This window comes from Microtus oregoni, unplaced genomic scaffold (assembly GCF_018167655.1).
Source record: "Microtus oregoni isolate MIOR12 unplaced genomic scaffold, Mior012 000001F_ref0000356, whole genome shotgun sequence".
NCBI lineage: Eukaryota > Metazoa > Chordata > Mammalia > Rodentia > Cricetidae > Microtus > Microtus oregoni.
This window is the reverse complement of record NW_024543060.1, coordinates 52412063-52436001: the sequence shown is the minus strand read 5'-3', so window position 1 is coordinate 52436001 and position 23939 is coordinate 52412063. Positions and strand designations below refer to the sequence as shown.

The following is a 23939-nucleotide window of genomic DNA, read 5'->3' as shown; positions in this document are numbered from 1 at the left end:
ACCCAATGAGGTAAAGAACAGACAGGCAAAGCGATGCACATTTACATTTTTAAGGTATTCAGCCACAAAAAGAAACGGAAGTGCTGACGCACGATAGGATGTGGACAAACGCTTGCAAACTCAGTCATAGCTATCATAAGCTGCACAATTCCATTTCTATGACATGTATACAATACAAATATGCAGACAGAAAGAAAAATGGCTGCCAGGGGCTGGAGGGCCAGACAGATAGAGAGTGATGGATAATGGGTACAGGGGTTCTTTTGGAGGTGACAAACATCCTAACATTGACTGTGGTGGGGAGCGCAGAGCTCAATGAACAGACTTAAAATGACTGGCCTGCATACTTCAAATAAAATTATATTTCAATAAAATTTTGTAAAATCATTTACAGGCATGCATTTCACAATCCTCTATAAATGAGGCATATAAAATATTCTAACCACAGGCAAGGGTAAGAATTGCACAAGACGAAAGAACACCAGGAGAGCGCAGTAAAACGCAAGGCGTCAACAAGGGCAGCATCCAAAGCAGCGGTGCTGTGCGGAGGTTGCTTTGAAGTACTCACGCCTTCGAGTGTGTACCAAGGCCGAGCCGGCTATGCCAGTTAAAGAGAATTTCAAGCCAGGCATGGTGGTTCATGCTTGTAATCTCATCAGAAGGGAATACAGACAGGAGGCCACCTTGACTCTGAGACTAGGCTGATCGGCACAGTAGCCTGTGACTGGCATGCTTGAAGCTCTTTTTTCAATCCTTGGCACCAAACAAAACAAAACGAGAACCCACTAGTCATATACGTAAGGAAAAATGGGTCTGTAACTTGCAAATCCCACTTAAAAGTCAAATGACTTTATTTGCGTTTGAAATTGGAGAACAAAGGAGATTTACTTTATAATAGTTTTGACCTATTAGAGACAGATATTTATTAAATATTTATTAAAATGCTTCAACTTGAAATAGTACCGGAGGCACCAGAAAGAAAACAAATAAGAGCAATTCAATTCTATACCTTCTGCTCAATAAAACCTGCGTCTCCATGGCAGGTGGTACAGAGAACTCTACCCAGGGGGTTAATCAAAATTTCCTTAGAATAATTGAAAAGCATCTGCATTTCCCCCCCAGAAACCACAAAAAAAGTCACTGTAAGCAGAACATATAATCTTGATTATTAGCACTGAGCCTGGAGCAGCACAATGTGTGTCCCCAGAAATTAAGTTACAGGACGCCATGGCATTGTGGGAAGTCAGTGATGTCTCCCCTAATGAGACTGAAGAGCTGAGGAATGGAGAGAGAGACAAGGGTGCTAACCAGCTGCATGTGTGATGCTCGGCTACTGTCTGGAGCAAGCTGCCTATTGTGCCTGATGCAATCACTCTCGGGGTAGGATGGTGCTGAGAGAGACCTCAGAGGTCACTGACCCCAACCTTTAATTTTACAACAAAGAAAACTGAGGGTTAGGAGGTCACATCACCAGTTTAAAGCATTACTGGGACTAGAAATGAACTCTTTCAGGGCTCTTTTCATTAGATATTTTTCCCCCTGAGCCTGCGTGCTTCAGAGGGTGTTACCCTAAGACATGGGAAATTACAAGTTCTGAGGGTTACACTGGCAAAAATTCAGCATATAAGGGCTACACCGTCTGTGAAGGCACATGACCAAAGGCTGTGGGGGTACTGAAAATTCCAATCAAAGCAGCCAGGGAACTAGGGTTCTGTGCAGTACAGGTCTGCAGCGATGGTTCGGGTTGTTAAAGCCTAATCGCTCCCAAGAGTAATTCTGCAGAGAATGCAAAGAGGCGCAGTAAACTGAAGAGTGGCCACAGGGGGCGCTCTTGCAGCAATCTTGCACAGACTGCCACCTAGAACCACCTAGGCTGGTTCTACAGCCATGGTAAAGAGCTTCCTGATTACCCTGGAGGGCAAGCTTAAAGATTTGGTCTCTGAGGGAAATATGCCTCAACTCCGGTTAATAAATGCACATTCTAATGTAAGCACCAGTGTCTGTGAGTTTAGTTCTTTTGGCTCTGATTACTTGCTGCTTCCCCGTGCATGCCTGTGTGTGTGTATGTAGATGTGTATGTGTGTATGTATAAACGTGTATGTATGTATATGTGTATATATGCATGTAAAGTTTTGCTTTCTTTTAGCTGTGTGTAGCCATGTGCATGTGAGTTCAGTTGCCCATGGAGCTGGAATCACCAGTGCGTATAGCTGCCCAGCACAGGAACTACACTGGGGAACTCTACAGAAGCAGTGCACACTCTTAACCACTCTGCCAGCTCTCCAGAGCCCGTGAAGTTTTCATTTCTCTTCTTATAATGGTTTAACATTTGGAGAAGGCACTTACATACTCAAGGACAGACCGTACCACCCGGAAAGTCAAGAAAACCGACTAAGCGAAGCACCCTTTATTTAACTCCTACAGCACACCACCATTCCCCTTCCCTAAACATTTAGGACAAAGTGCTGGGCAACTAGAGACTCCCCTTTAGTCTGACCAGAGAATCCTACCTACCCCACCTACCTGCCCTGTACTTTTCCAGGGAGCCCAGCAGGGCTTCTTTCCATGTCTCATGAAGATCCTTCTGTCTGGCAAGTCTCCTGCTTCCCCCTCTCCCCCCCCCCCCCCCCAGTTTTTCCTGTGGGCCTGCATGGTATGGCTGCTCCTTCTGGTGGGAAGTAAGTAACAAATTCTTCTTTTAAGGGCAGTAACCTCGGTCACCTCCATAAATCAGAATCTACAAGTAAAATGTGCTGTGTAGTTAGCTTCCAGGGGACAATTTGCAGGCTGGAGATGGCAAGCCACCAGGTGGTGACCAGGCCGTGCTAGTACCTCCATGAAAGCCTGCTGCAAGCCGCAAGGACTGCAGAGCTGCCTGGGACTCAGACAGTGCTGCTGTTGGCCGTGCACAGCGAACACGGTGTGTGTTCATACAGGAACTGACACCACAGTATTAAGTGGGTCTTCCCCTCTAAGTTACCATGATAGTAACAGAGATGATCCAAAGGGAAAACTCTATAGATGGCAATCTTCAACTGGAAAAAGTTCCTTTGGAGATGACGTTTAGGTGTAATCACAAATATGAAAAGCAATATCCCTTGGATCAAGCTGTCAGTCACCAAGGAACACCTGGCATTTATAAAACCAGTTTGATCATAGTTTTGTGTAGGTGTAAAGACACACGTGAACAGTCACCGAATATTAGGACAAATAAGAAAATGCTGATTTGGCAAATGGGCTGAAATGGGACCATCTACAGTGGATGCAGAGGGACTTGCTGCACCACGAGCCAGGGGGCAACCATGAGCAAGTTTCCAGTCTTAGCTTGGGGAAGGTTAGCAGAGAATTACAGATGATCCCCAGCTTAAGATTCTTCCACTTTACAGTGCCAGGGAAGGTGGTAGGAAGGGACTGGAATTCGGAATCGGGGTCTTTAGGGTGAGGGTGCTTGGCAGTGGTGGTAAGCAGCTCTAGGTTGTGGTCAGAAGGGAACCCCATCAGTTCACTGCCCAAAGATGTCCCAGGCATTTACGGAAGAGCAGGTTGGCTAGTGAGGGTGTCAGGAAGGGGACAGAGGTCTGTTTGGGAGGGAAGAGGAGAATAGCAGAAGCTAGATGGGACAGACCGAACCAAGGAGATTGGGCTGTGTTCTCAGGATTCTGGGGTTCACTGAAGAACTTGAAAGAGGAGGGTTACTGTCTCCCTGGATTGTTTGAATGTCATCTGCCTGTGACTCAGAGGCAGAAGAGCACCACGCAGAGAAGCCATAAGGTAGATGGTAAGTTGGATGTTTAGTGTGTTTTGTTTGAAAGGCCACAGAGACAGATGGACTGCGTGATGGGGTGGCATAAGGGACACTCTCCTGATAATGTAGACCAGGAAGAAGGCTGGGGTGGGCATGGACGAGGGGAGGTCCAGAGCTGTGTGGCAGGTGTAGTGGCCACTGCTCAGAACAGAGCTTGGGGAGATGCCCCCATACCTAAGGGGAAGCATCCCCCCTCTACACTAGTAGGCTTGTTTGTGAAATGACTTTATAATTGGATTAGTTCAATTATATGTGGTTGCTTAATGATATCATAGTGTCTTGAGCCTTATAGGTCTGCTTATTTCAAAGTATCTAAAATACTACCTAAATCTTCAGAATAAAATCATTTTTACTATATAGCTCAGTGTCCTCAAAGTGCACAACTCTATAGGTCTTTAGAATTGTCCTTCACACATCAGCTAGGGTGCCATTCAGTTTGTAAGATGAATAGGCCACAGAGTACCTGAAAATTCATTGTAAAATCCAAACACAGGGCTGGGAAAATTGGTCAATTGCTGTGCAAGCATGAGGATCCGAATTCGATCCCCAGCTCCCATGTGAAAACCTGGGCATGGCTTTCATGCAGTCCTAGTCATATAATTCCAGCGCTGGCATTGGGAGGTAGAGACAGGCAGTTTCTGGGAGTGTGGTGGCCAGCCTAGACAAAAAGGAAAGCAGCTTATGTGATGTTCATGTATGCTTGGTTTGGTGCTACCAGCTGAATAGGGAGGAGAACCACCACTGTGTCCCGGAGACAGCATCTGGCTGAGTGGTGAGAGCAGCAGTTCCACGGCTTGTTCAAGAAGCCACTCTTCTTGGTTTTCAGTGTTGTGGAAGTTAGGTGGTCTCCCTGGTAACGCTGAGTACATGACAAGCATCCCTTTACTCAGGCATTTCTGAGGGTCTCCTCCATTCTTTCGTGTCTATTTAATTTCATGGCATTTTCTCCCTTGGGTATGGGATGGTGCTGCAGGGTGCCCAAGGAGGCGACAAGCTGTCAGACCACAGTCAGCACCCCAGGTGATGCTTTTGAGAGGTGACTTTCCCAAGCTAGCACCCATTTGATGATGAATATCCCCAATTGTGAGATAGTTCATGTAATTCTAGGGTCCCAGTGCTAATTACCTGAGTTAATTATCAGGCTTCAAGGACACTATGACATTGCAAAGTGACCTTGTTTGAGATGAAGTCTCCCTTATTTAGGGGTAAGGGAAATAGCTAGTGTATAAACTCTAACAGTTACTGTCTTAGTTCACCATGTCCAAAAGACTGCCCCACCTCTTTTCTGTCTCAGCTGTTCATTAGGTCAGCCTTTAAAATGGGGATGGGCAGAGAGCCCATCTTGAGTCCCTGTAGAGTGCTCAAATGTACTGTTTGTCACTCCCTTCTGCAGGTGCAATAACACCTGTGGAGACCTGCAAAATGGGGCTGGGCCAGTGACTCAGTGACTACGAGCACTTGCTGCTCTTTCACTGTATGTTGGGGGAGGGGGGTCCTCAGTCCTCTGCCAACACCGGTAGAGTAACAACCCACAGGAGGTAAGAAAGCAGTTCAATTCCGTAGCTGGTGTTGGTTCAAACTTTAGATGTCTAAGCCTGAGTAGTTTATTTTAAGCATATTTAGCACAGCACAATTTGTTGTAAAATTTCTTGGTGATGAATAATAGACATGACTACAGTGAAACTGTTTATAAAGTACGTGTAACATCTTCCACAAAAATGGGTTCTGTAGATTGATCAGCTCATGATTAGAGTCTATAGGCAGAGGATCCAGTGTGGTTTCTGCCACACAGATAGTGCAAAGATCACAGACTATTAACCACATCTACGTAGACCCAGCCTTCTGCGTGGAAAGCAGGCTATACATCTTTCCCTTTAAAAAGACAGCCCTGTGTGTTTAACATCCTGGTTCCCCCAGTGCTTATCGTCTGTGAGCCTAAGAACCTCGGCCTCCCACACTTCCAAAGAACCCGAATTTGGCTTCCAGCACCCACATAGGGTGCCTATAACCACTTGTAACTCCAGCTGTAAGAAACCTGATACCTGATGGCCTCTGCAGACATCTGGATACATGTGGCATACACGGACATGTCCACATGCACACAAATGATATCATAGTGTCTCCCTGGATTGTTTGAATGTCATCTGCCTGGGACTCAGAGGCAAAAACAAAAATGCATCACACAACTATATATTTATAATCAAACTTTTAAAAAAGTACAGTATGTCAGGGCCAGCAAAACAGCTTGGTTAAAGGCTCTTGTCAACAGTCTTTATGACCTGAGTTTGATCCTGAGGCCCACAGGGTAGGAGGAGAGAAGTGACTCCCAAAAGTTATCCTCTGACTCCATCAATGTAGTGAGTCACTAGCACCTAAACACCATAAGCAGATGCATGCTGATAAAATGATAAATAAAAAAACACAGCACACCAACTTCACAAGGATAAACAAGAGACTCACATTCCAAGTGTGCATTCCTAGACTGGAGCTCAATATTCATTCCATAGACCACACACTGCCGCAAAAACAATGCTTAACTCACAACATTTAAAGCACAAACATAAACTCTCATCCATACTCTGGCTCAGACTTTGTACATTTAGGGGGAAATGCGGATGGGATGCTATTAATTTACTTGTCAGCTGAGTATTATAGAAATAAACACATCTGAAAACCATCAGCAACCTGCCACTAACTGCTCTGGTTCTAAAAGGTGGGGAATAAGACAGTCCGGCCCAGCAGGGAAGGAGGGAGCTGTGTGCGCTTGCATGTGGGCATGTAGGAGAGTATATGTAAAATCTGGTGGGGAAGGCTCTGGTTTCCATACTGGACACCACCACCACCCTCACCCCCACCATCTTACTTTCTCTCTCTAGGGAAGTGGGCATCAGGGCAAGTGGTGGGCAAGGAGACAACCCAGCTCAGTGCTTTAAAAAGCAAAAAACTCAGGTGGAAAGTAGAAGCAGGTAAGGCTCAGATGCTACAAAGGCAGGCTGGAACAGGTAGACAGTGGACCACTGTGTGAGAAGTGGCTACAAGCTTCCATGTCATTTCCAATACTCCACAGATGCAGAGAAAGGGACGGGAGGGAGATTCCCTGAGCCAGACACCAGTGGCCAAGGAATTCTTAACATTTACAAGGCACGGAAGACTGGCAAGGGTCTCTCACATCTTTGGGAAGGTGAGACCCAGACATAATGATGTCACTTATTACTCCAAAGATGAGGCATGAATAACAAATCTACTTCTCATCTTCTAACAATCTGACTTTCAGACAAATGGGAGACTGTTTTGTTAAAAATTCAACACTCAGAAGTGAATTCTTAGACGTTTTTGATGATGCTCCTCTGTCTCTAAGAGGGATGCAGACTGGAGAGCCGCAATGTCGGATGACAAGATACAGCACTGGCTTCAGCTCTTGCTAATTAAACGAATCAATTAAGAGGCCTCGAGTGCAACTGCGTGGCTGCTGTTCGGCGGCAGCAGTAACAGCCCCACAGGGAGGTCTTTCTCGGCATTAAAACGCTGTCCTCCACAACTCCATCTGATATTATTAGAAATGGTTATTTCTGTCTTGCTGTCATATTAGTGGCAAAGGCAAATTATGGAAATATGCAAACCAGGATGGTCCCAGTATGAGATCAGGTTGGGTTTTCAGCCTCCGAGGGAACAATTGCAGAAACTCCAAAGTTCCCCAAAGTTCTTTAATGGAACGGATAAATCTCTCAGCACAGCATCCATCTACGAGCTAGGTAAGGGTCACATATTTACCTTCTTCCCGCTAGGCTGATGCGATTCAACTAGATGAATTATCATATTAAGTTTACCCTCCTGAGTTAAACTGATGGAGTTCAAAATTGTTTCCGATGGTTGTCATTAATCGCTGTTACTTCATAAGCCCTTACTTTGAAATCTAATTGTGCTGCTGCACCAAGGGTCATATTAATAGACTCCTTAATGGTAAATCTTTGTAAAACATGTTTATTCTACCCATGTTATCACTCAAGCTTTCAAGGCTAATAAGAAATAAAGTATATTTATTATCAATAAAAACTTAATTTAAAATGTACAATTTGAGACTCAAATTAGCTTTGAGAACTTCAGCATCATTTGGTTTCATTAAGATGGTTGGCTAAGTGTCAAAGACAGAAATTGATAGTTCCTCAAGCCCTTGGTGAACACCAACACCACAGCTATAGAGAGGCTGTTCAAGGGAATTGGTGTGGTCTCTCCAAGGTGGGGAGAGTTAGTCTCAGTGAAATATGCATGTTTATAATACAGTGCTTCAAACATTAAATAGAAACAATGATTATAATTTAATGAACACAATGGTAACTTCCACGTTTTTAAATTAAAAGAAAAAAAATCATCCTTATTGCTCGGTGTGAAAAATTCTGGTTTAGAAAACACTGCCTTTTCAGTTTTTTTGTTAGCTTAGACTGTCTGGTGTACAGACTGATGGCTTAACCAAAAATGTGGGGCCCAACCAACTCGCTACCTGAAACAGGCACCTCTGTCTTAAGGGCAATTACTAACAGGATTTTTGGATCAAGTGTTTGTGCTCCCTGCCTGACAGATTCTAACCACTGCATGACAGGGTTCAGAGGGGGGGCTCTTTGGAAAGTGTAGGCCTAATTAGAGGGGGTCCTAAAGGGGCTCCAAGGACCAGCTTCAGAAGAAGAGAGTCTATGTCACCCTCTCCCTCTGCCCTGCCCTGTGAAGAAACAGCAAAAGCCGCTGCCAGCTTCTTCGGAGAGCTCCCTGGGTTATTCTGAATGAACTCTTGACATTTAAGAACTAAGACCTAGTGTAATCCAGGCTCTACCAGCTCATCTACACCAGGTGTTATTTAACACCTCTGTGTTTACATAGTTCTAAACCCGGGCACATTCCCTAGGTGTCTCACCGAGTGAGTGAGGAGGTGGTTCCTGCTATGGGGATGATAACAGATGTGAGACCATTTGGGGAAATAAATGGCCACGTCTGAGTGAGGCATAAGAAGAGCAGACCTAAGAAACAATGGGCTGAGGACAACTGAGTTATTTTAATTTTCATACATGTCAAATAATCTTTCTTGTCTATTTAAATATACTGCACTGAACAATGCCATCTAAAATGTGATGTTCTTCAGAACCTCATGGGTGGGACATATTTGGAACTAGGGTTTTGCAGCTGTGAGCAGTTAGGGAGTTTTGACTGGGTTGGGTAGGTGAGCCCAAGCCTCCTAACTGGTATTCTAGATTCACATGAATGAAAGCACACAGACACGGGGAAAGGTCTACATAATGACAGCAGCTTAGAATGACAGCTCCAAGCCATGGGATGCCAAAGATGCCACCACCACCAGAACCTGGGAGAAAGAGGTCACCAGCCCTTCCACAAGAGCCTGAGGCATCAGCCACGCCGAATCTGATTAGGGTCTCTTCTTCAGGACTACCAGTGAATCTCTGACGTCCTGAGTTACCTATGTGCAGCAACGTAGGAGCAACTAATACAGAGTCATATTGTGAGAACACAGTCCAAGAATGGAGCCAAGTGAGGAGAATTCTCACAGAGAACTCCAAGAGAGCAAGAAAAAGAGTCTTGTAACCTCAGTTTCTTCAAACACACGGAATTGTTCCTGGATTAGGGCCCCTCCCAGGTGTGGAGCATGAGACTTTAGTCTCATTTATCAGCTCGATTCTCCCAAGTCCCACCACCTTCAGAGCAATGCAGGGACTTGAAGCTGGCTCTAAGATGAAAGACTGGGGACCCTCACAGCAGGAAGTGCCTGAGAATCATGGGGCAGAAGCCGGGAAGACTCTGCCTTATATCAAGATGTGAATCATCTTTTAAAGAATGGATGAGCACAAGTATTAAAATCACAACTATTATATTGCTCGCAAGTTGTTTATTATTATAGTCCCTGGTTTCAGAAAAAGGAACTTTAGATGAAGCGGTATGGGACAGAGTCTGAAAGAATATTGTAAAGACATATAAACAAGGGGAAATCCCCATTAAGTTTTGGGTGGGTCACTTGGCATTAACTTGGACTGCTATAAAATGCTTAAGAAAGGTATGGAGGACATTAATCATGAAGAAGGGACAGATAACTCCTTGAATGAATATAAACTGGATGATCAAACCTTAAAATTGGTAAAAGGCAGAAAAGATTTTCCCCATTCAGGCAAAAGCAAAAGTAAAAACCCATCACCATACCTTAAATACGCATCTTCCATGGCCTGAAGGGGGCTGTGAAGCCTGCAATGAGCAATCTATCTAATCTCATCGAAATCGCTCTACTTTTTGAGGAGCATTTAAGAGAGCCTGTGAAAATGCTACCTTTACAGCCTAGGTAAGTGAGGGCAGGGCAGGGAAATGGAATTAGTTTCCCAATTCTTTCTCAGCCTCATGAGTGGTGCTTGGTATTTACTTCAAACCCTAGAAGGAGAGATGGTGTTGACAGTCCTCGAATATTGTCGAGACGCAAGGAAAGAACTGCAGCTATTGGAGTCCAGGATAAAAGAAGCATTTATGTATCATGTAGATCCTTTACTGCCTTTAAGCTTATTCATCTTCCCCAATAAATTGTCTTCTACAGGTATGATAGCACAAGAGAACAAACCTTTGGAATGGATTTATTTACATCATAAGGGCTATGGGATGCCAACTTTCCTTACTCTTCTTGCTCAATTAATAAATCAGGCAAGACACAATGTAAATAATTATATGGATTTGATCCTTGCTGTATTATATTACTCCCAACTAACAATCAGCTTTCACAGAACTCTATGGATTTTCAAACTTCATTTGCAGATTATTATAGATGGATAGTAAATTATCATACAGCTGGTTAGCTATGGGATTTCCTCATACAAACTGAATTTGTGATTACAAAAATTGTCCAACCATCTCCCATTTCACAGGCAGATACTTATTTTATTGATGATTTATCTAAGGGTATAGGAGGGATTCATGGTCAGATATTCATCAATATATTAATATTTCCTTTCCCTCAGCCCAACTGCTAGAACAGGCTGTTCTGAGTTATCTATTATTGTTAATTCACAAATCCTTAACTATTAGTTCAGATTCTTCCTATGTTGAAGGATTATTTCCAGCAATAAACTCATACTCATGCAAACACGAACCTCCCTGGTTTTGTTGCAGAAGGAAATAAGTAGCTGGTGCATTAATCTACCCCAGTTTTGCTTCTACGGAAGAAAATTACAAAGGGTGTGCATCTGTCATTGCACATGGATTCCTCTTCAGCTCCTCTGGCCCCAGGCCATCGGGAGACAGTGATAGCAGGGTGACCAGAAAGACAGCAGATCCACAGCTAAAGGAGATATAACAGTATCATTAGAACTTAAGTCTGCATATGTAGGGCCAAGTTAAGGCCCTGTGCACCCAGAGAGAAGTGATTCTACTAATGATTCTGTGCTTATGACTGGATCTTGAGACCATAACAGACTTTCATTCACTCATCTGAAGAAGGGGTGGCATTTAATTTCCCCTTGGGATTTGAATCACTTTCTATTTGCATAGAACATTATCATTTGTGTTCCTATTAAATGGCAAATATAGGCTTAATCATATGGGTCACCTTTCAAGCTATTCTCTAGATATTTCTAACTAATATAATAACATTACCAATAGTACTGGACATAGTTTGCATCCTTGTTCTTGGTGGCAGAGTATTATATACAATGATTCCACTGTACTAATATTTTTCATTATGTTTATAATTTGCTTGCTTATAGGATGCTCATGCACCAAATGACAATTAGACTTATCTGTAACATCTCAAATTATAACCACCCTGAATCTCCTGCTTTTAAACAATAAAAAGGGGGGAGATGTCCAAACACGGTCCAAGAATGGAGTCATGTGAGAATTCTGAGTGCTTGTGAAATAACTTCAAGAAAACTAGACAAGTCATATGACTTCAGTTTTGTCAAAAACAACATGGAATTGTTCTTGGATATTGCTTCCATGTCCCTGCCAGGGGCAATGGGTAGGTGTGAGTTTACTTCAGATTATTCATTACGACTGGCTATTGCATTTACTTATAATGCAATACCTCATTTATTGGTGCCATTTTCCCAGGTCCCACTACCTCTACAGTAGTAAACATAAACTACATTTGAGAAACAGGAGAATAGTCAAATACAGATTCTAAAGGTAAAATACACAGAACATACACACCCAGGCCAACTGTGCTTTTCTAGACATAAGGGCATAAACACACCCTGCATGTACCACTCCTCTCATTCAGAAGGCTGCCTTCATTCTACTGAAGCATTATCTGGTGATTGTCCACTGTCGTCAAACAGTATGGCAGAAAGGAGAGATCCTCTGTTTGGGTTGGAAGTCATGAGCTAAAGCTTTCGAGGGGACAGAAGAATAGATCCCCCACTTCTCCAATCCCTGCCTTTCTTGTGACTATGGAATCTACTAAAATGGACATGAGACAGGCTCAGGATTCAGTCTGAGCATTCGTGGAGATGCAATCATGTTCCCTTTGGGATTAGAATTCGGTGGAGGTAAGAAGTCTCTCAAGCGGCTGGCTCCTTCACTTCTCTGATCTTTCAGCATTTACCCCAATATCTGTCTTCAAATTCTTATTTAGTAAGACTACTTAGGGTTGCATTACGGACAATGGGCTTTCGGCTTTCCAGGCTGTGTGCTGAGATAAACTGAGCTACCTCTGACAGGAGTGACACACCCCATTTTAAGGAGGCAAATCTCTGTGAGCTTCTGGCATTTTCTTACTCTACTGAAAAAATGACCATCTTGTGCTCTGGAGGATTGATGTGTAGGAACTGGGGGTAGAAACTCGAGTGAAGCTGTCTGCAGTGTATCTGATTCCCTGAGCTCACTGTCTCTCCCTGAAGGCTGCCCATTGTGTGTGCCTCCTCTGCCTCACCTTAAGAATGTGAGCTGGGGAGGATAGTGACCCAGAGTTCCCTACCAGCCAGAACTGCAGGAGGCTATTTTGTCGTCCTTTAAGCCAGGGATATCTCGGTTCCTCCAAAGTCACCTTCTTTTGTAGATTGTGAATAAGAACTTGTATTGTGATCCCCAGCCTAACCCTTTCACACCACAGGGCTGGGGGATAGCTCAGTGGTAGAATGCTTGCCCGGCTTGCAAGAAAGGCCCCAGTTCTCTAACATAGAAACAAATAGAATTGCTAGGCTGAGCCAATCCCCAACTCTAGAGATTTAGGGACAGGCCGACTTCAACATCCTTCCCTGTCTCACTTCCTGAGTGCTAGGATTATAGGCCATGTGCCACCACATCTGACTATAAAATGTCTCTTAAATGTGCCCGTACAATTATGTAGTTATAGTTTATGTAATTTCTAACACTTGTATTAGCTAACAGTTAATAAAAACAGGCTTTTTTAAAGTAATGAAGTTTCCTCAAAGTTCAGAGTAAAAAAAATGAATGGTATCAGTTGTTTTTCAATCAGTTAAAACAAGCATTTTTATTAAACTTGTCTTCAAACACTAAAGACCATGCTTATCAATATTAAAAGAAATCAACTTAATGAGTAGACGCAGCAAAGTTTCTCACAAAGACCACTGACTCCATGGCCTGTGACTTGATGCAGCTTCTGCAAGTATCTTCACAAGGAAGAACAACAGTCCATTGCCATCCGCCCTGTCCACACGGATCCTCCACTGCTAGTCACACACAGAACACACAATACCGTCAGCCCACTGCCTCTGCCCCGCTTGAGTACTGGGAGCAGAGAAATTCACAGCAGAACTCCATGTGTACGAGACAGAGTATAACAGGTCACTGTGTACTGACAGACTGCTGTCCAGATGAGCTGCTGCAGAGAAGGCATGTTACCCTAGTCTAGAAGGAGAGAGCTCTGTTACTAACCCAGATCCTTCTAGAGCAGTGGTTCTTAACCTTTCTAATGGGACCCTTTAATACAGTTCCTCGTGTTGTAGTGACCCCAAACCACAACATTTTTGTTGCTACTTCATAATTGTAATTTTGCTACTGTTATGAATCATAATGTAAATATCTGTGTTTTCCAATGGTGTGGGTGTCATAACCCACCAGTTGAGAACCACTTCTCTAGAAGATGGATACATTCTTCTATGATGGTTAACTTTATGGGTCAACTTAGCCAAGCCCCAGAACCCAGATATTTGGCCAAGTTAACTTGGATGTTTTCCCAAACGACGATAACATTTTATATCAGCAGAGTTTCAGTGAGGCAGACTGCCTTGCATAATTAGGAAGGCATCATCCAATCAGCTGAAGAATTTCATGGGAACCAACCAGGATCTCAGTGAGAAGACCAACTGTGGATTTGAACTGTTTTCCGTGGGTTACCAGTATATATCCTCCTGAAGATCTGGGATTTGCAAAGCCTCTGCAAGTGTGTGACCAATTCCTTAAAACAATTTGCTTGCTTTTTTTCTATGCACACACACAGACAAAAAAGTATATCATACGACTTCTCATGCCATTCATTAAAATATTTGTTTATAAAATGACTAACTAGAAGAACTGTGAGTAACTGAAACCTGAGATTAAATACGCAAAGTTTATGCTACATTGAACAAGGGCCTGCCTATTCATAATCCACCAGACATATACTATACACTTATGCATTATACAAACATCTCTATACCTAGATGGCAAAACATTAAGACAAGAATGTCTATATCACATTGCTACAAGGTTACTATGATTTTTTTCCAAGCCACAGGCTTTTCTAATGCCCTCAACAAACTCTCAGAGCCACGGAACTAACTTTAGTGTCTGTGTACATTCTGAACAAGTTGCCTCCAAGACGTAAACAGGTGTGCCGCATACTACAAATACTTCATAGGAGGACACAGAGACACGCTCTACAGCAGTAGCAGAAAAACAACAGATTTATAGTATGCCTTTAAACAATGTTCTGAAAACTATAGTTGGCACTAACGATAACTGTAAACTTACATGTAAACACAAGTAACAAACTTAGCAAGTAATCAGAACTGTACTACTTGGGGTACAAAGTACTCCATGACACTGGGCGTGGTGTCCTAAAGCCTAGAAAAGCTCTAAAACCATGACCAGTCATACAGCTGTTCGCAGCTTTGAGTCAGTGTATGAAGAGAAATTTAAAAATGTCCTAGATGTGCTTGAAAATAATGTTTAAATCCAAGAACCAAAGCACATTCATAACAGCAAAAAAGTAGAGGCAATTTAAATAGCTTTCAACTGAGATTCACAGATAAATAAAAATGCATCCCCTCTATTCATTAGAATATTAAATGTCAGAGTCCAGGACTTCTGAGGAAGTAGGCCTGAGCCAGAGACCTCTGCAGGACTGGACCCAAGCCAGGGACATCTACAGAAACAGGTCTGAGCCGATGTAGGCCTGAACTCCACAGAAGCAGGTACAAGGGAGCAATCACTGAGGGAGTAGGCCTGAGCCAGATACCTCTGTGGAGTCCAGGCCAGGGACATCTATGGAAACAGGCCTGAGCCAGTGACCTCTGTTGAGAGAACGCTAAACAAATGAATCTAAAATGGCTGAAGGGCACTTAAGGAAATGCTCAACATCCTTAGCTATCAAAGAAATACAAATCAAAACAATTCTGAGATTCCATCTTACACCTGTAAAAATGGCCAAGATCAAAAACACTGATGACAACTTATGCTGGAGAGGATGTGGGGTAAAGGGAACACTCCTGCATTGCTTGTGGGAGTGCAAGCTGGTACAACCCCTTTGGATGTCAGTGTGGTGATTTCTCAGAAAATTAGAAAACAATCTTCCTCAAGACCCAAATACCACTTTTGGGTATATATCCAAAGGATGCTCAAATTATACCACAAGAACGTGTGCTTAACTATGTTTATAGCAGCATTGTTTGTCATAACCAGACCCTGGAAACAACCTAAATGCCCCTCGACCAAAAAGTGGATAAGGAAAGTATCGTACATTTACACAATGGGATATTGTACAACAGAAAAAAAAATGACATCTTGAAATTTGCAGGCAAATGGATGGATCTTGAAAACATCATATTGAGTGAGGTAACCCAAACCCAGAAAGACAAATATTTCATATGTACTCACTCATAAGTGACTTTTAGATATAAAGCAAAGAAAACCAGCCTACAATTCACAATCCCAGAGAACCCAGACAACAATGAGGACCCTAGGAGAGGCAAACATGTATGTGGGAAGTAGAAAAAGACAAGATCTCCTGAGTAAGCTGGGAGCATGGGGACCACGGGAGAGGGTAGGAGGGGAGGGAGAGAAAGGGAAGGGAGCAGGGGAAAATGTATAGCTCAATAAAATCAATTTAAAAAACTTAAAAAAAAAGAATATTAAATATCTCCATTAAAAGGAGGTGTATAGGGGCTCCACAGATAGTTAAGAGCATTAAGAGCACTGGCTGCTCTTCCATTCCCAGCACCCACCATCAGAGGATCCCGTAGCCTCCACAAGCACCAGGTACACAGGTGGTGAACAGATATACAGGCAGGCAAAATACCCATACACCAGATAAGCCACATCAAAGTAATAAATCAAAATTTAAAAGAAAACACCCAAACACATAACAGGATTTACATGAAAATAATGAAAATACAAAACTATGATTCAATTTCACTAGAACGGTAGATGTGAAGAACCTAACAGAAAGATAGAACGCAAACTGAGGGGGAAAAGAAGTCAAGCTCACTGTTTTTATATAATATACTCTTAAGAATACAGAGAAATTTTGCAATGGAAAAAAAAAGTACAACTACGCAACAATCTGAAACTAGAGAGGCATTTTGTCTCTAAGACGCAACTGAAATATTTCCAACTCACAAGCTTTCGCACATACACTGCTTCTCACACAGAGATGTCTGGATTTGATAGAAAAATACAATCACAACGAAGGGGAGCAGAAACACGGCAGATTCTCTGGGCAAGAGGATACACAGTGTCTTTTCGAACTTACCACTGTGCCGAGAAACTGAATGCTCATGCTTCCACCTGCTTCTCGAGAAAGACACTAAAAGAAAAAATAATATAAAGTGAAATTGTATCCACAGGGGAAAAATTACTAAATTTCACAACCACCAAACAAAAATTGCAAACACCCACCAAGCAGTTCTTCCATACCCTAGAACACTTGGCTTAGAAATGAGGGGAGTGTTGTAGTGACATTTCAAATGTATGTTAATAACTAAAGACTGCCTGGAGATCTGAGAGTAAAACAGTTCCACTGGTCAGCCTTATAGGCCAGGTTATGGTAACGCACACCTTTAATCCCAGTAGCCACAGTGACACACACCTTTAATCCCAGTAGCCACAGTGACACACACCTTTAATCCCAGTAGCCATAGTGACACACACCTTTAATCCCAGTGGTGCACTTTATAATCCCAACCCTAGAGAGGAATATAAGATGGGGGAAGACAGATCTCAGAGACAGTCTTCTTCTGAGATTCCAGGAGGTGAAATCGCCATTTCAGACTGAGGTTAAGGTAAGAGTCAGTGGCTGGCTGTTTTGCTTTTTGGATCTTCAGGTTGAACCCCAACTTCTGACCCTGAGCTTTTACTAATCGTGCTTCAGAGCATCAGGAGCACTGAGCCAAAGTCAGTCACAGAGAACAGGGCAGGAAAGTCTGGGCAGGGGAGCCCAGGAATGGCGAGTCTGTCGCGGCCACAGAAGGACTGGGAGAAAACCTCATAGGGATAACTGGCGCAGGTTTGGTTTGGGAACTCTAGAAACCTAACTGTCCACTCTGTGAAAAGACTAAAACCATGTGAAATAAAACTCCAAATAGTGAAATATATTTCTGGCTACTGAAGTGAACTGCTGTTCTTCGGAACAGCAACGACAAGAGCAGTGAGGTAGAAGTGCTTGGGTGCCTGACCACTTGAATGGATCTGTGGCACCCACTGTGGAGGAGAGAACCAACACACAAACCATGGTACATGTGTGTGATGGAGGAAGGTCATTGGCTAATAAAGGCACTGCCCTGGCCCATTTTATTGGTTAGAGGATAGGTGGGAGGAGTAAACAGAACAGAACGCTGGGAGGAAGAGGAAGTGAGGTCAGAGACGCGACAGCTCTCCTCTCAGGAGCAGAGCTTGAGAGAGACGCCATGCCCCGCTCCCAGCATGAAGCTCCGACCCAGGATGGACATAGGCTAGAATCTCCCCGGTAAGCGCACCTTGGGGTGCTACACACAGATGATTAGAAATGGGCTAAATTAATATGTGAGAATTAGCCTAGAAGAGAATGGGCCAAGCAGTGTTTAAAAGAATACAGTGTCCGTGTAATTATTTCGGGGCATAAGCTAGCTGGGCAGGCGGCCGGGGTGTTGGGGACGCAGCCCCGCCGCCGCCCTTATTACTTCATGTGTGCCCAACTCACATCATAAACACACAATAACAACAACGAGAACAATGCAATTCTTTTCAAAGAGAAATAAAAAAAAAAAAAACAAGTTGCCCAGTACTATCAAAGCAAATACAGCATTACCATTACTGTCTTGCTCTCTTGACCTCTAAGAGTCAGAAGCATTCCCAGGAAATGGATGCTAAATGGTGCACGGGGAGCCAGTCACAGACTTCAGCAGCCTCACCTGCAAAATTGTTTAACCTGCTCTTGCAACTGAGAAGGTTCTAAGCAAGCAGTGATGGTTTTAAGGCTGGCAGAGCCTGGAAGATGGGTATGCTAGCTACTTGTTGCCATAAGCAAATACCTGGTGGGAAGTGACTTGAGGAAATGTTTATTTGGGTTTGGTTTATCGTGGTGGAGCACAGCAGCTCTTGTTCATGGTTGGAATTAGGTTCTCTCCTCCAGTTTGTATTTTGAGACAAAGTCTCTCCCTGAACCTGGAACTCAGTGACTTGGATAAGACTAGTTAGATAAGCCTCCAGCCCCAGATGGGTTGATGCATGCCACTGTGCCTGACTTTGTAGGTGCTTGGGAAATGAACTCGGGTACTTGTGTGGCACTTTACCAGCTAAGTCATTTTCCAAGCCTGGCAGCTTCTTCTCTGTGGCCACTGTGATATATTAATTGGTGTTAAGGTTTTAACAGAATTCAATATCTGGTTAAGTTTGTATTGCTGTTTTAACAGTTCGTTTCCTCCTCTGTAAGTAATGCCAGATTTGTGCTCTCAAGATAAGGTTGATCACTAAGAACTTTAAATAAAACCAAAAGGGAGATCTATCCAAAGTGTTGCATACATTCCAGCAGAGAGATAACAGGTGTGAAAGGTGAGGCAACCTGACTCCTCCAAAGTAGCAGGACTGCAGGGACCAAATCCAAGGGTAGGGAAATGAAAGAATACCAGACAAAGAATTCAGCGTTCTAGATTGAACACTGATCAGTGATCTCTAAAAATATTCAAACAGTTTAATGAAGTAAGGAATTCAATTCAGGGACTGTGCAAGAAAGGCAGCAGCATGGATGAGAAATTCTGCAAGGAGATTAAGATTTGGAGAAAAAGCAAGCAGGATGTTGGAAGTGAAAAACTGGATTAATCAAACAAACATACTGGAAAGCATCACCAGTGGACTACAGAAAGCAGAAGATAAAAGTCACCAAGACTAAAAGACGGGGTGAAGAAATACTATCCCAGACATCGATTTAAAAAAAAAAAAAAGGCAGAATTATCACAGCTTTTAAGAACCCAAAAACATAATCAAGAGGTCAAATTCAGGCCGGGCTGTGGTGGCGCACGCCTGTAATCCCAGCACTCGGGAGGCAGAGGCAGGCGGATCTCTGTGAGTTCGAGACCAGCCTGGTCTACAAGAGCTAGTTCCAGGACAGGCTCCAAAACCACAGAGAAACCCTGTCTCGAAAAAAAAAAAAAAAAAAAAAAAGAGGTCAAATTCAGGATCCCTGGGTAGAAAAAAAAGAGGAGCTAAGATGAAAACTGTTGTTACAGGAAATTTAGCAAGTGAAATTATAGTAGAAAAATAAAAAAAAATTATGGAAGTAATAAAGACTGTGAAAAGCTAAAGTCAGCTCCTGAGAAAAATGTAAGTTGTTGGAGTACCTGATTTCAAATTGTGCATATAATAAAACAGCATACCACTGCCACAGAACAGATAATATAGGCCAATGGAAAACTCAGAGGACCTAGAAGTAAGTCTAGGGCTACAGCCAACTGCTATTTGACTAAAGTGTTACTGTGGTTTCAATGTAAAATGTTCTTCATAAACTTGTGTTTGGAGATCTGGTCCTCAGACTATGGCACTGTTGCCATCGAATATGGAGCCATCGAAAAGAGATCCTCGCAAAGTGGATCGTTGGGGTGGCCTCAAGGTTTCATAGGGTGGCCCCATTATGGACATAATGTGACCAGCTGCCTCACGCCACTATGAATATGCTTTCCCTGCTTTGATGGGTTATCTCCCTTCTTTAACTGTAAATTAAATTCTCCTATCCCTAAATTACTTCTGTCAGGTTTTTGGCCACAATAAGAAAAGACACAAATGCAGGTGTCAGAGACAGACTGGACGAAGACAGCCTTTTCAACAAATGGCACCAGGAAAACAGGGATACCCACACACACAAGAAAGGAGATCCCAGAGTCTCACCCTGTACAAACATCAATTCAAAATGAATCACAGACTTTAGCATAAGATCTGAGAACTGGTTATCACTAGGCAAAGGTATAGAGAAAACAATTATGGGATATGGCATCGACAAGGACTTCCTGAAACTACAATAGGCCAGAAAATAACAGCAAGAATTGAGAAATGGGATTGTGTGAAAAACCAGTGGTGGCGAAAACGTGGAAACCCTTGTACACTGTTGATAGGAGAGTGAGTTAGTAAAACCAGCATGGAAATTAGCATGAAGTTCCAAAAAAACTAAAACACACCTAAAACTGAAGCACTGTGTCCCACAGCAACAACGGAAGAATCTGGGTCACTATGCACAGAGACCCTGTTGACCCATATTTACTGCAGCTCCATCCACGACAGCCATGATATCATGGTCAGGCTGACATGTCAGTCTAGATACGCATGATGAAGGAAATGTGGTACATACACACTAGGGAATTTTATTCAGCCATCCAGGAGGAGGAAATTAGGTCATTTGCAGGAAAATGGATAAAACGTTAAACAAATAAGCCAGATTCAGATAATTATTGCATGTTTTCTCTCATGTAAAGGATCTCTATCTTTAAAAATATGCATATTAAGATGAATGTATGAGGTATTTGGGGTGAGGAAGGGTTAAGTGATGGGGGGTGAGAATGGAGAAGGAAGTTGGATGTGAATATAAGCAAAACATAATACACATATGAAGATGTTAAAATGAAGCCCAGCACTTTATATACACAGCAATTAAAATTTATATAAATAATAAGCCTTCTTGAAAAAAAATCTATGTTACCTAAGACTCTAGGATAAATAAGACACATAAATTTTGTTAGCTCCTGAGTAAGATATATCACCTAATCTTCCCTTTTTTCTGTTTTTCCTGAAGAACTCTGACAGGTGAAGAGAGAAAGAACACAGGGCAGAGTACTCCAGGTTCTTTTCTTTTATGTCTTAAGGGAGACTCAAGACTGAGTGCTGCTATTGGACACGGTGTCTCATACCTGCAATCCTAGCACTCAGGAGGCAGAAGCAGGAGGATCAACCATGAGTTCGAGGCCAGGATAGTTTATATAGTAAGTCTCCTGTCAGCCAGGGCCACAGAGAGAGACCCTGTATCTTAAAATAACAAACCTTGTGTGTTGAATCTTGGATTCTGACCACGGGAGTTCTCCTATTGTCATTTATCCATCTGTGGACGACAATGCTGAGCACTGCCGACTGAAACAGGATTCACCGTTCAGAGGCTGGAGAGATGGTTCCGGTTAAGAGCACTTACTACTCTTCCGGAGGCTCAAGTTCTGTCCCCAGCACCCACATCTGATAGCTCATAACTGCCTGAAACTCAGGCTCCAGAAACCCAATGCCCTTTTCTGCCCAACCCACCCCAAACACCCACACACATGTAACATACATTAATACAGGCACACACACATTATGTACACACAAATAATAAAATAAATCTTTAAAAGATCCACTTCCCAGGACAGCACAGGAAAGATGACAAATTGCAAATTAATTATGCTTCAATATCATAAATTCACATACCAAAATGTATTAGGTATTATGAGAAAAAGAAATATCAACTAATTTTGAGAAGAGTTACAGAAAGCTTACTGCTAAACACTAAAATCTTGTGTTTAAAAATAAGTAGGGTGTAGCCAATAAGGAAAACAGGACGGAGTTCAGAGCTACTTATGATCAAAGAATTCCACATAAAACAGTGGGTGCCTCAAGAAAATGAGGTCAACACTATTTGACAAGATCCCTGCATGGTCATGTGACCTCTAAAATGTGGAATCCACTCAAGTCCATCTGTGAAGAGATAAAGAATGTATATATTAATGTGCACGTGTGTGTGTGTGTGTGTGAGAGAGAGAGAGGGAGAGAGGGAGGGAGAGAGAGAGAGAGGTGGGATTCCCCTCTGTATGCTGTGAATATGTTTTTATTACCATTGGTTAATTAATAAGCTGCTTTGGCTTATGGCAGGGCAGAATGTAGATAGGCGGGAAAACCAAACTGAATACAGGAAGAAAGATGGTGTAGTCAGGCTGATGTCATGTAGCTGCCAAAGGAGAAGAATGCCAGAACTTTACTGGTAAGCCACAGCCTCGTGGTGATACACAGATTAATAGAAATGAATTAATTTAAGGTGTAAGATAGCTAGTAATACACTCGAGCCATTGGCTATACAGTGTTGTAATTAATATAGTTTTTGTGTGATTATTTGGGCCTGGGCGACCAGGAAATGATAGTGCAGTCTCTGTTTACATGTATGTGTACTTATAAACATAAACAGAATACCATGCAGCCCTTGAAATAATGGAAATTTTGTCATGGGTAAAAATACAGAAAAAAATTGAAGGACAGTATGGTAAAGGACTTAACACAGGACCTGATTCACAGGAAGGGTTTTGAGAAGCCGAGCACCTAGGGAGAGAGAGCTGAATAGTGGAGACTGATCAGTCAAATGGTAAATAGTTTTAGCTCCATAGATTAACATGATCACTGAAGACTGCTGAGGAGCAGATATTCAGGGACCCAGCCACGAATAGATGGGAGAGGTGAGGTAATGCACAGCTTAATTAGGTTGATTTAGCACTTTGACAATCTAGAAACATTTATAACTCACAACAGCTTACCATGTAGAAAAAGCCATTTTGCTTCTGTGCACATGTTTATGTGACATGTGTGTGCATTGTGTGGAGGTCAGAAGATGCTTTGTGTCTTTCTCAATTGCTCTCTACCTTAGCTTTTGAGATAGGGTCTCTCACTGTCCTGGGGCTCACCAATTCAGCTACAGTGAGTGCCAGCAATCCTCCTCGGTGCTGGAGTTTTAGATGTGCACTGCTGTGCCTTTAGCATTGGTCCTGGAAACTTAGTCTCATGTTTCCACGGCAGTACAATGAGCTCCTTTCTAAAAATAAGTAACTAAGAAATATTCAAGCAGGAATGTTACAAAAGGAAGTGAAAAAAACTTTTGTGTTGATGGGAAAGTTTATATAAGTTTTTGATGAGGAGCAAAGCATGGAAAGTTGGAGAAGAGTGAATATTTCAGTGTGGCCAGAAGTAGGGATAGTTGAAAGATGAAAGTGGCAGGACAGGAAACTCTGAAGAACTTAGGGAGCCAGGTCATGCACGCTCCCTCCCTCCCTCTCAGAGCCATATCCTCGGCCCTGTAAGCCTCTTCTACAGCTCTGCTTTAGAAAGACTGATAGTCTGCAGTTAAAGATGCACATGAATGGGAGGAATGGCTGGAGGATCAGTTGCAAGACCACTAGAATCATCTTCATTTGCAAGTCGGAAAGATGATCATTTTGTGGAGGCAAGGGAACTAAAGTACAGGACACTAAAAAGTACACGATCCTTCTCTATGGGATGTGGCACCTCTAACAGGCTAATACATGAACACTCCTTAGATGGAGAGTTCTATATGGACCAGGAACATGGATCTTGTGCTTTCTCCTTAGTGCCAACAGCATACAGGACAATGGTGCAGATAGGGAAACAGACAAAAGAATGTCAGTCTGCACTAAGAATGCTTTAGGTATTCCAGGTTATGGAAGATTAA

At 42.8% G+C, this 23939-nt stretch overlaps 1 protein-coding gene across 1 annotated transcript in view; it reads right to left on the bottom strand.

Moving 5' to 3' along the window:
- Pcca (propionyl-CoA carboxylase subunit alpha) overlaps positions 1-23939 on the bottom strand; it is a 273582-nt gene that overhangs the window by 38917 nt on the left and 210726 nt on the right. The window contains exon 21 of the mRNA XM_041674725.1: positions 16755-16808. Coding sequence (XP_041530659.1) covers positions 16755-16808 — 54 coding nt within the window. The remainder of the gene's footprint in view (positions 1-16754; positions 16809-23939) is intronic.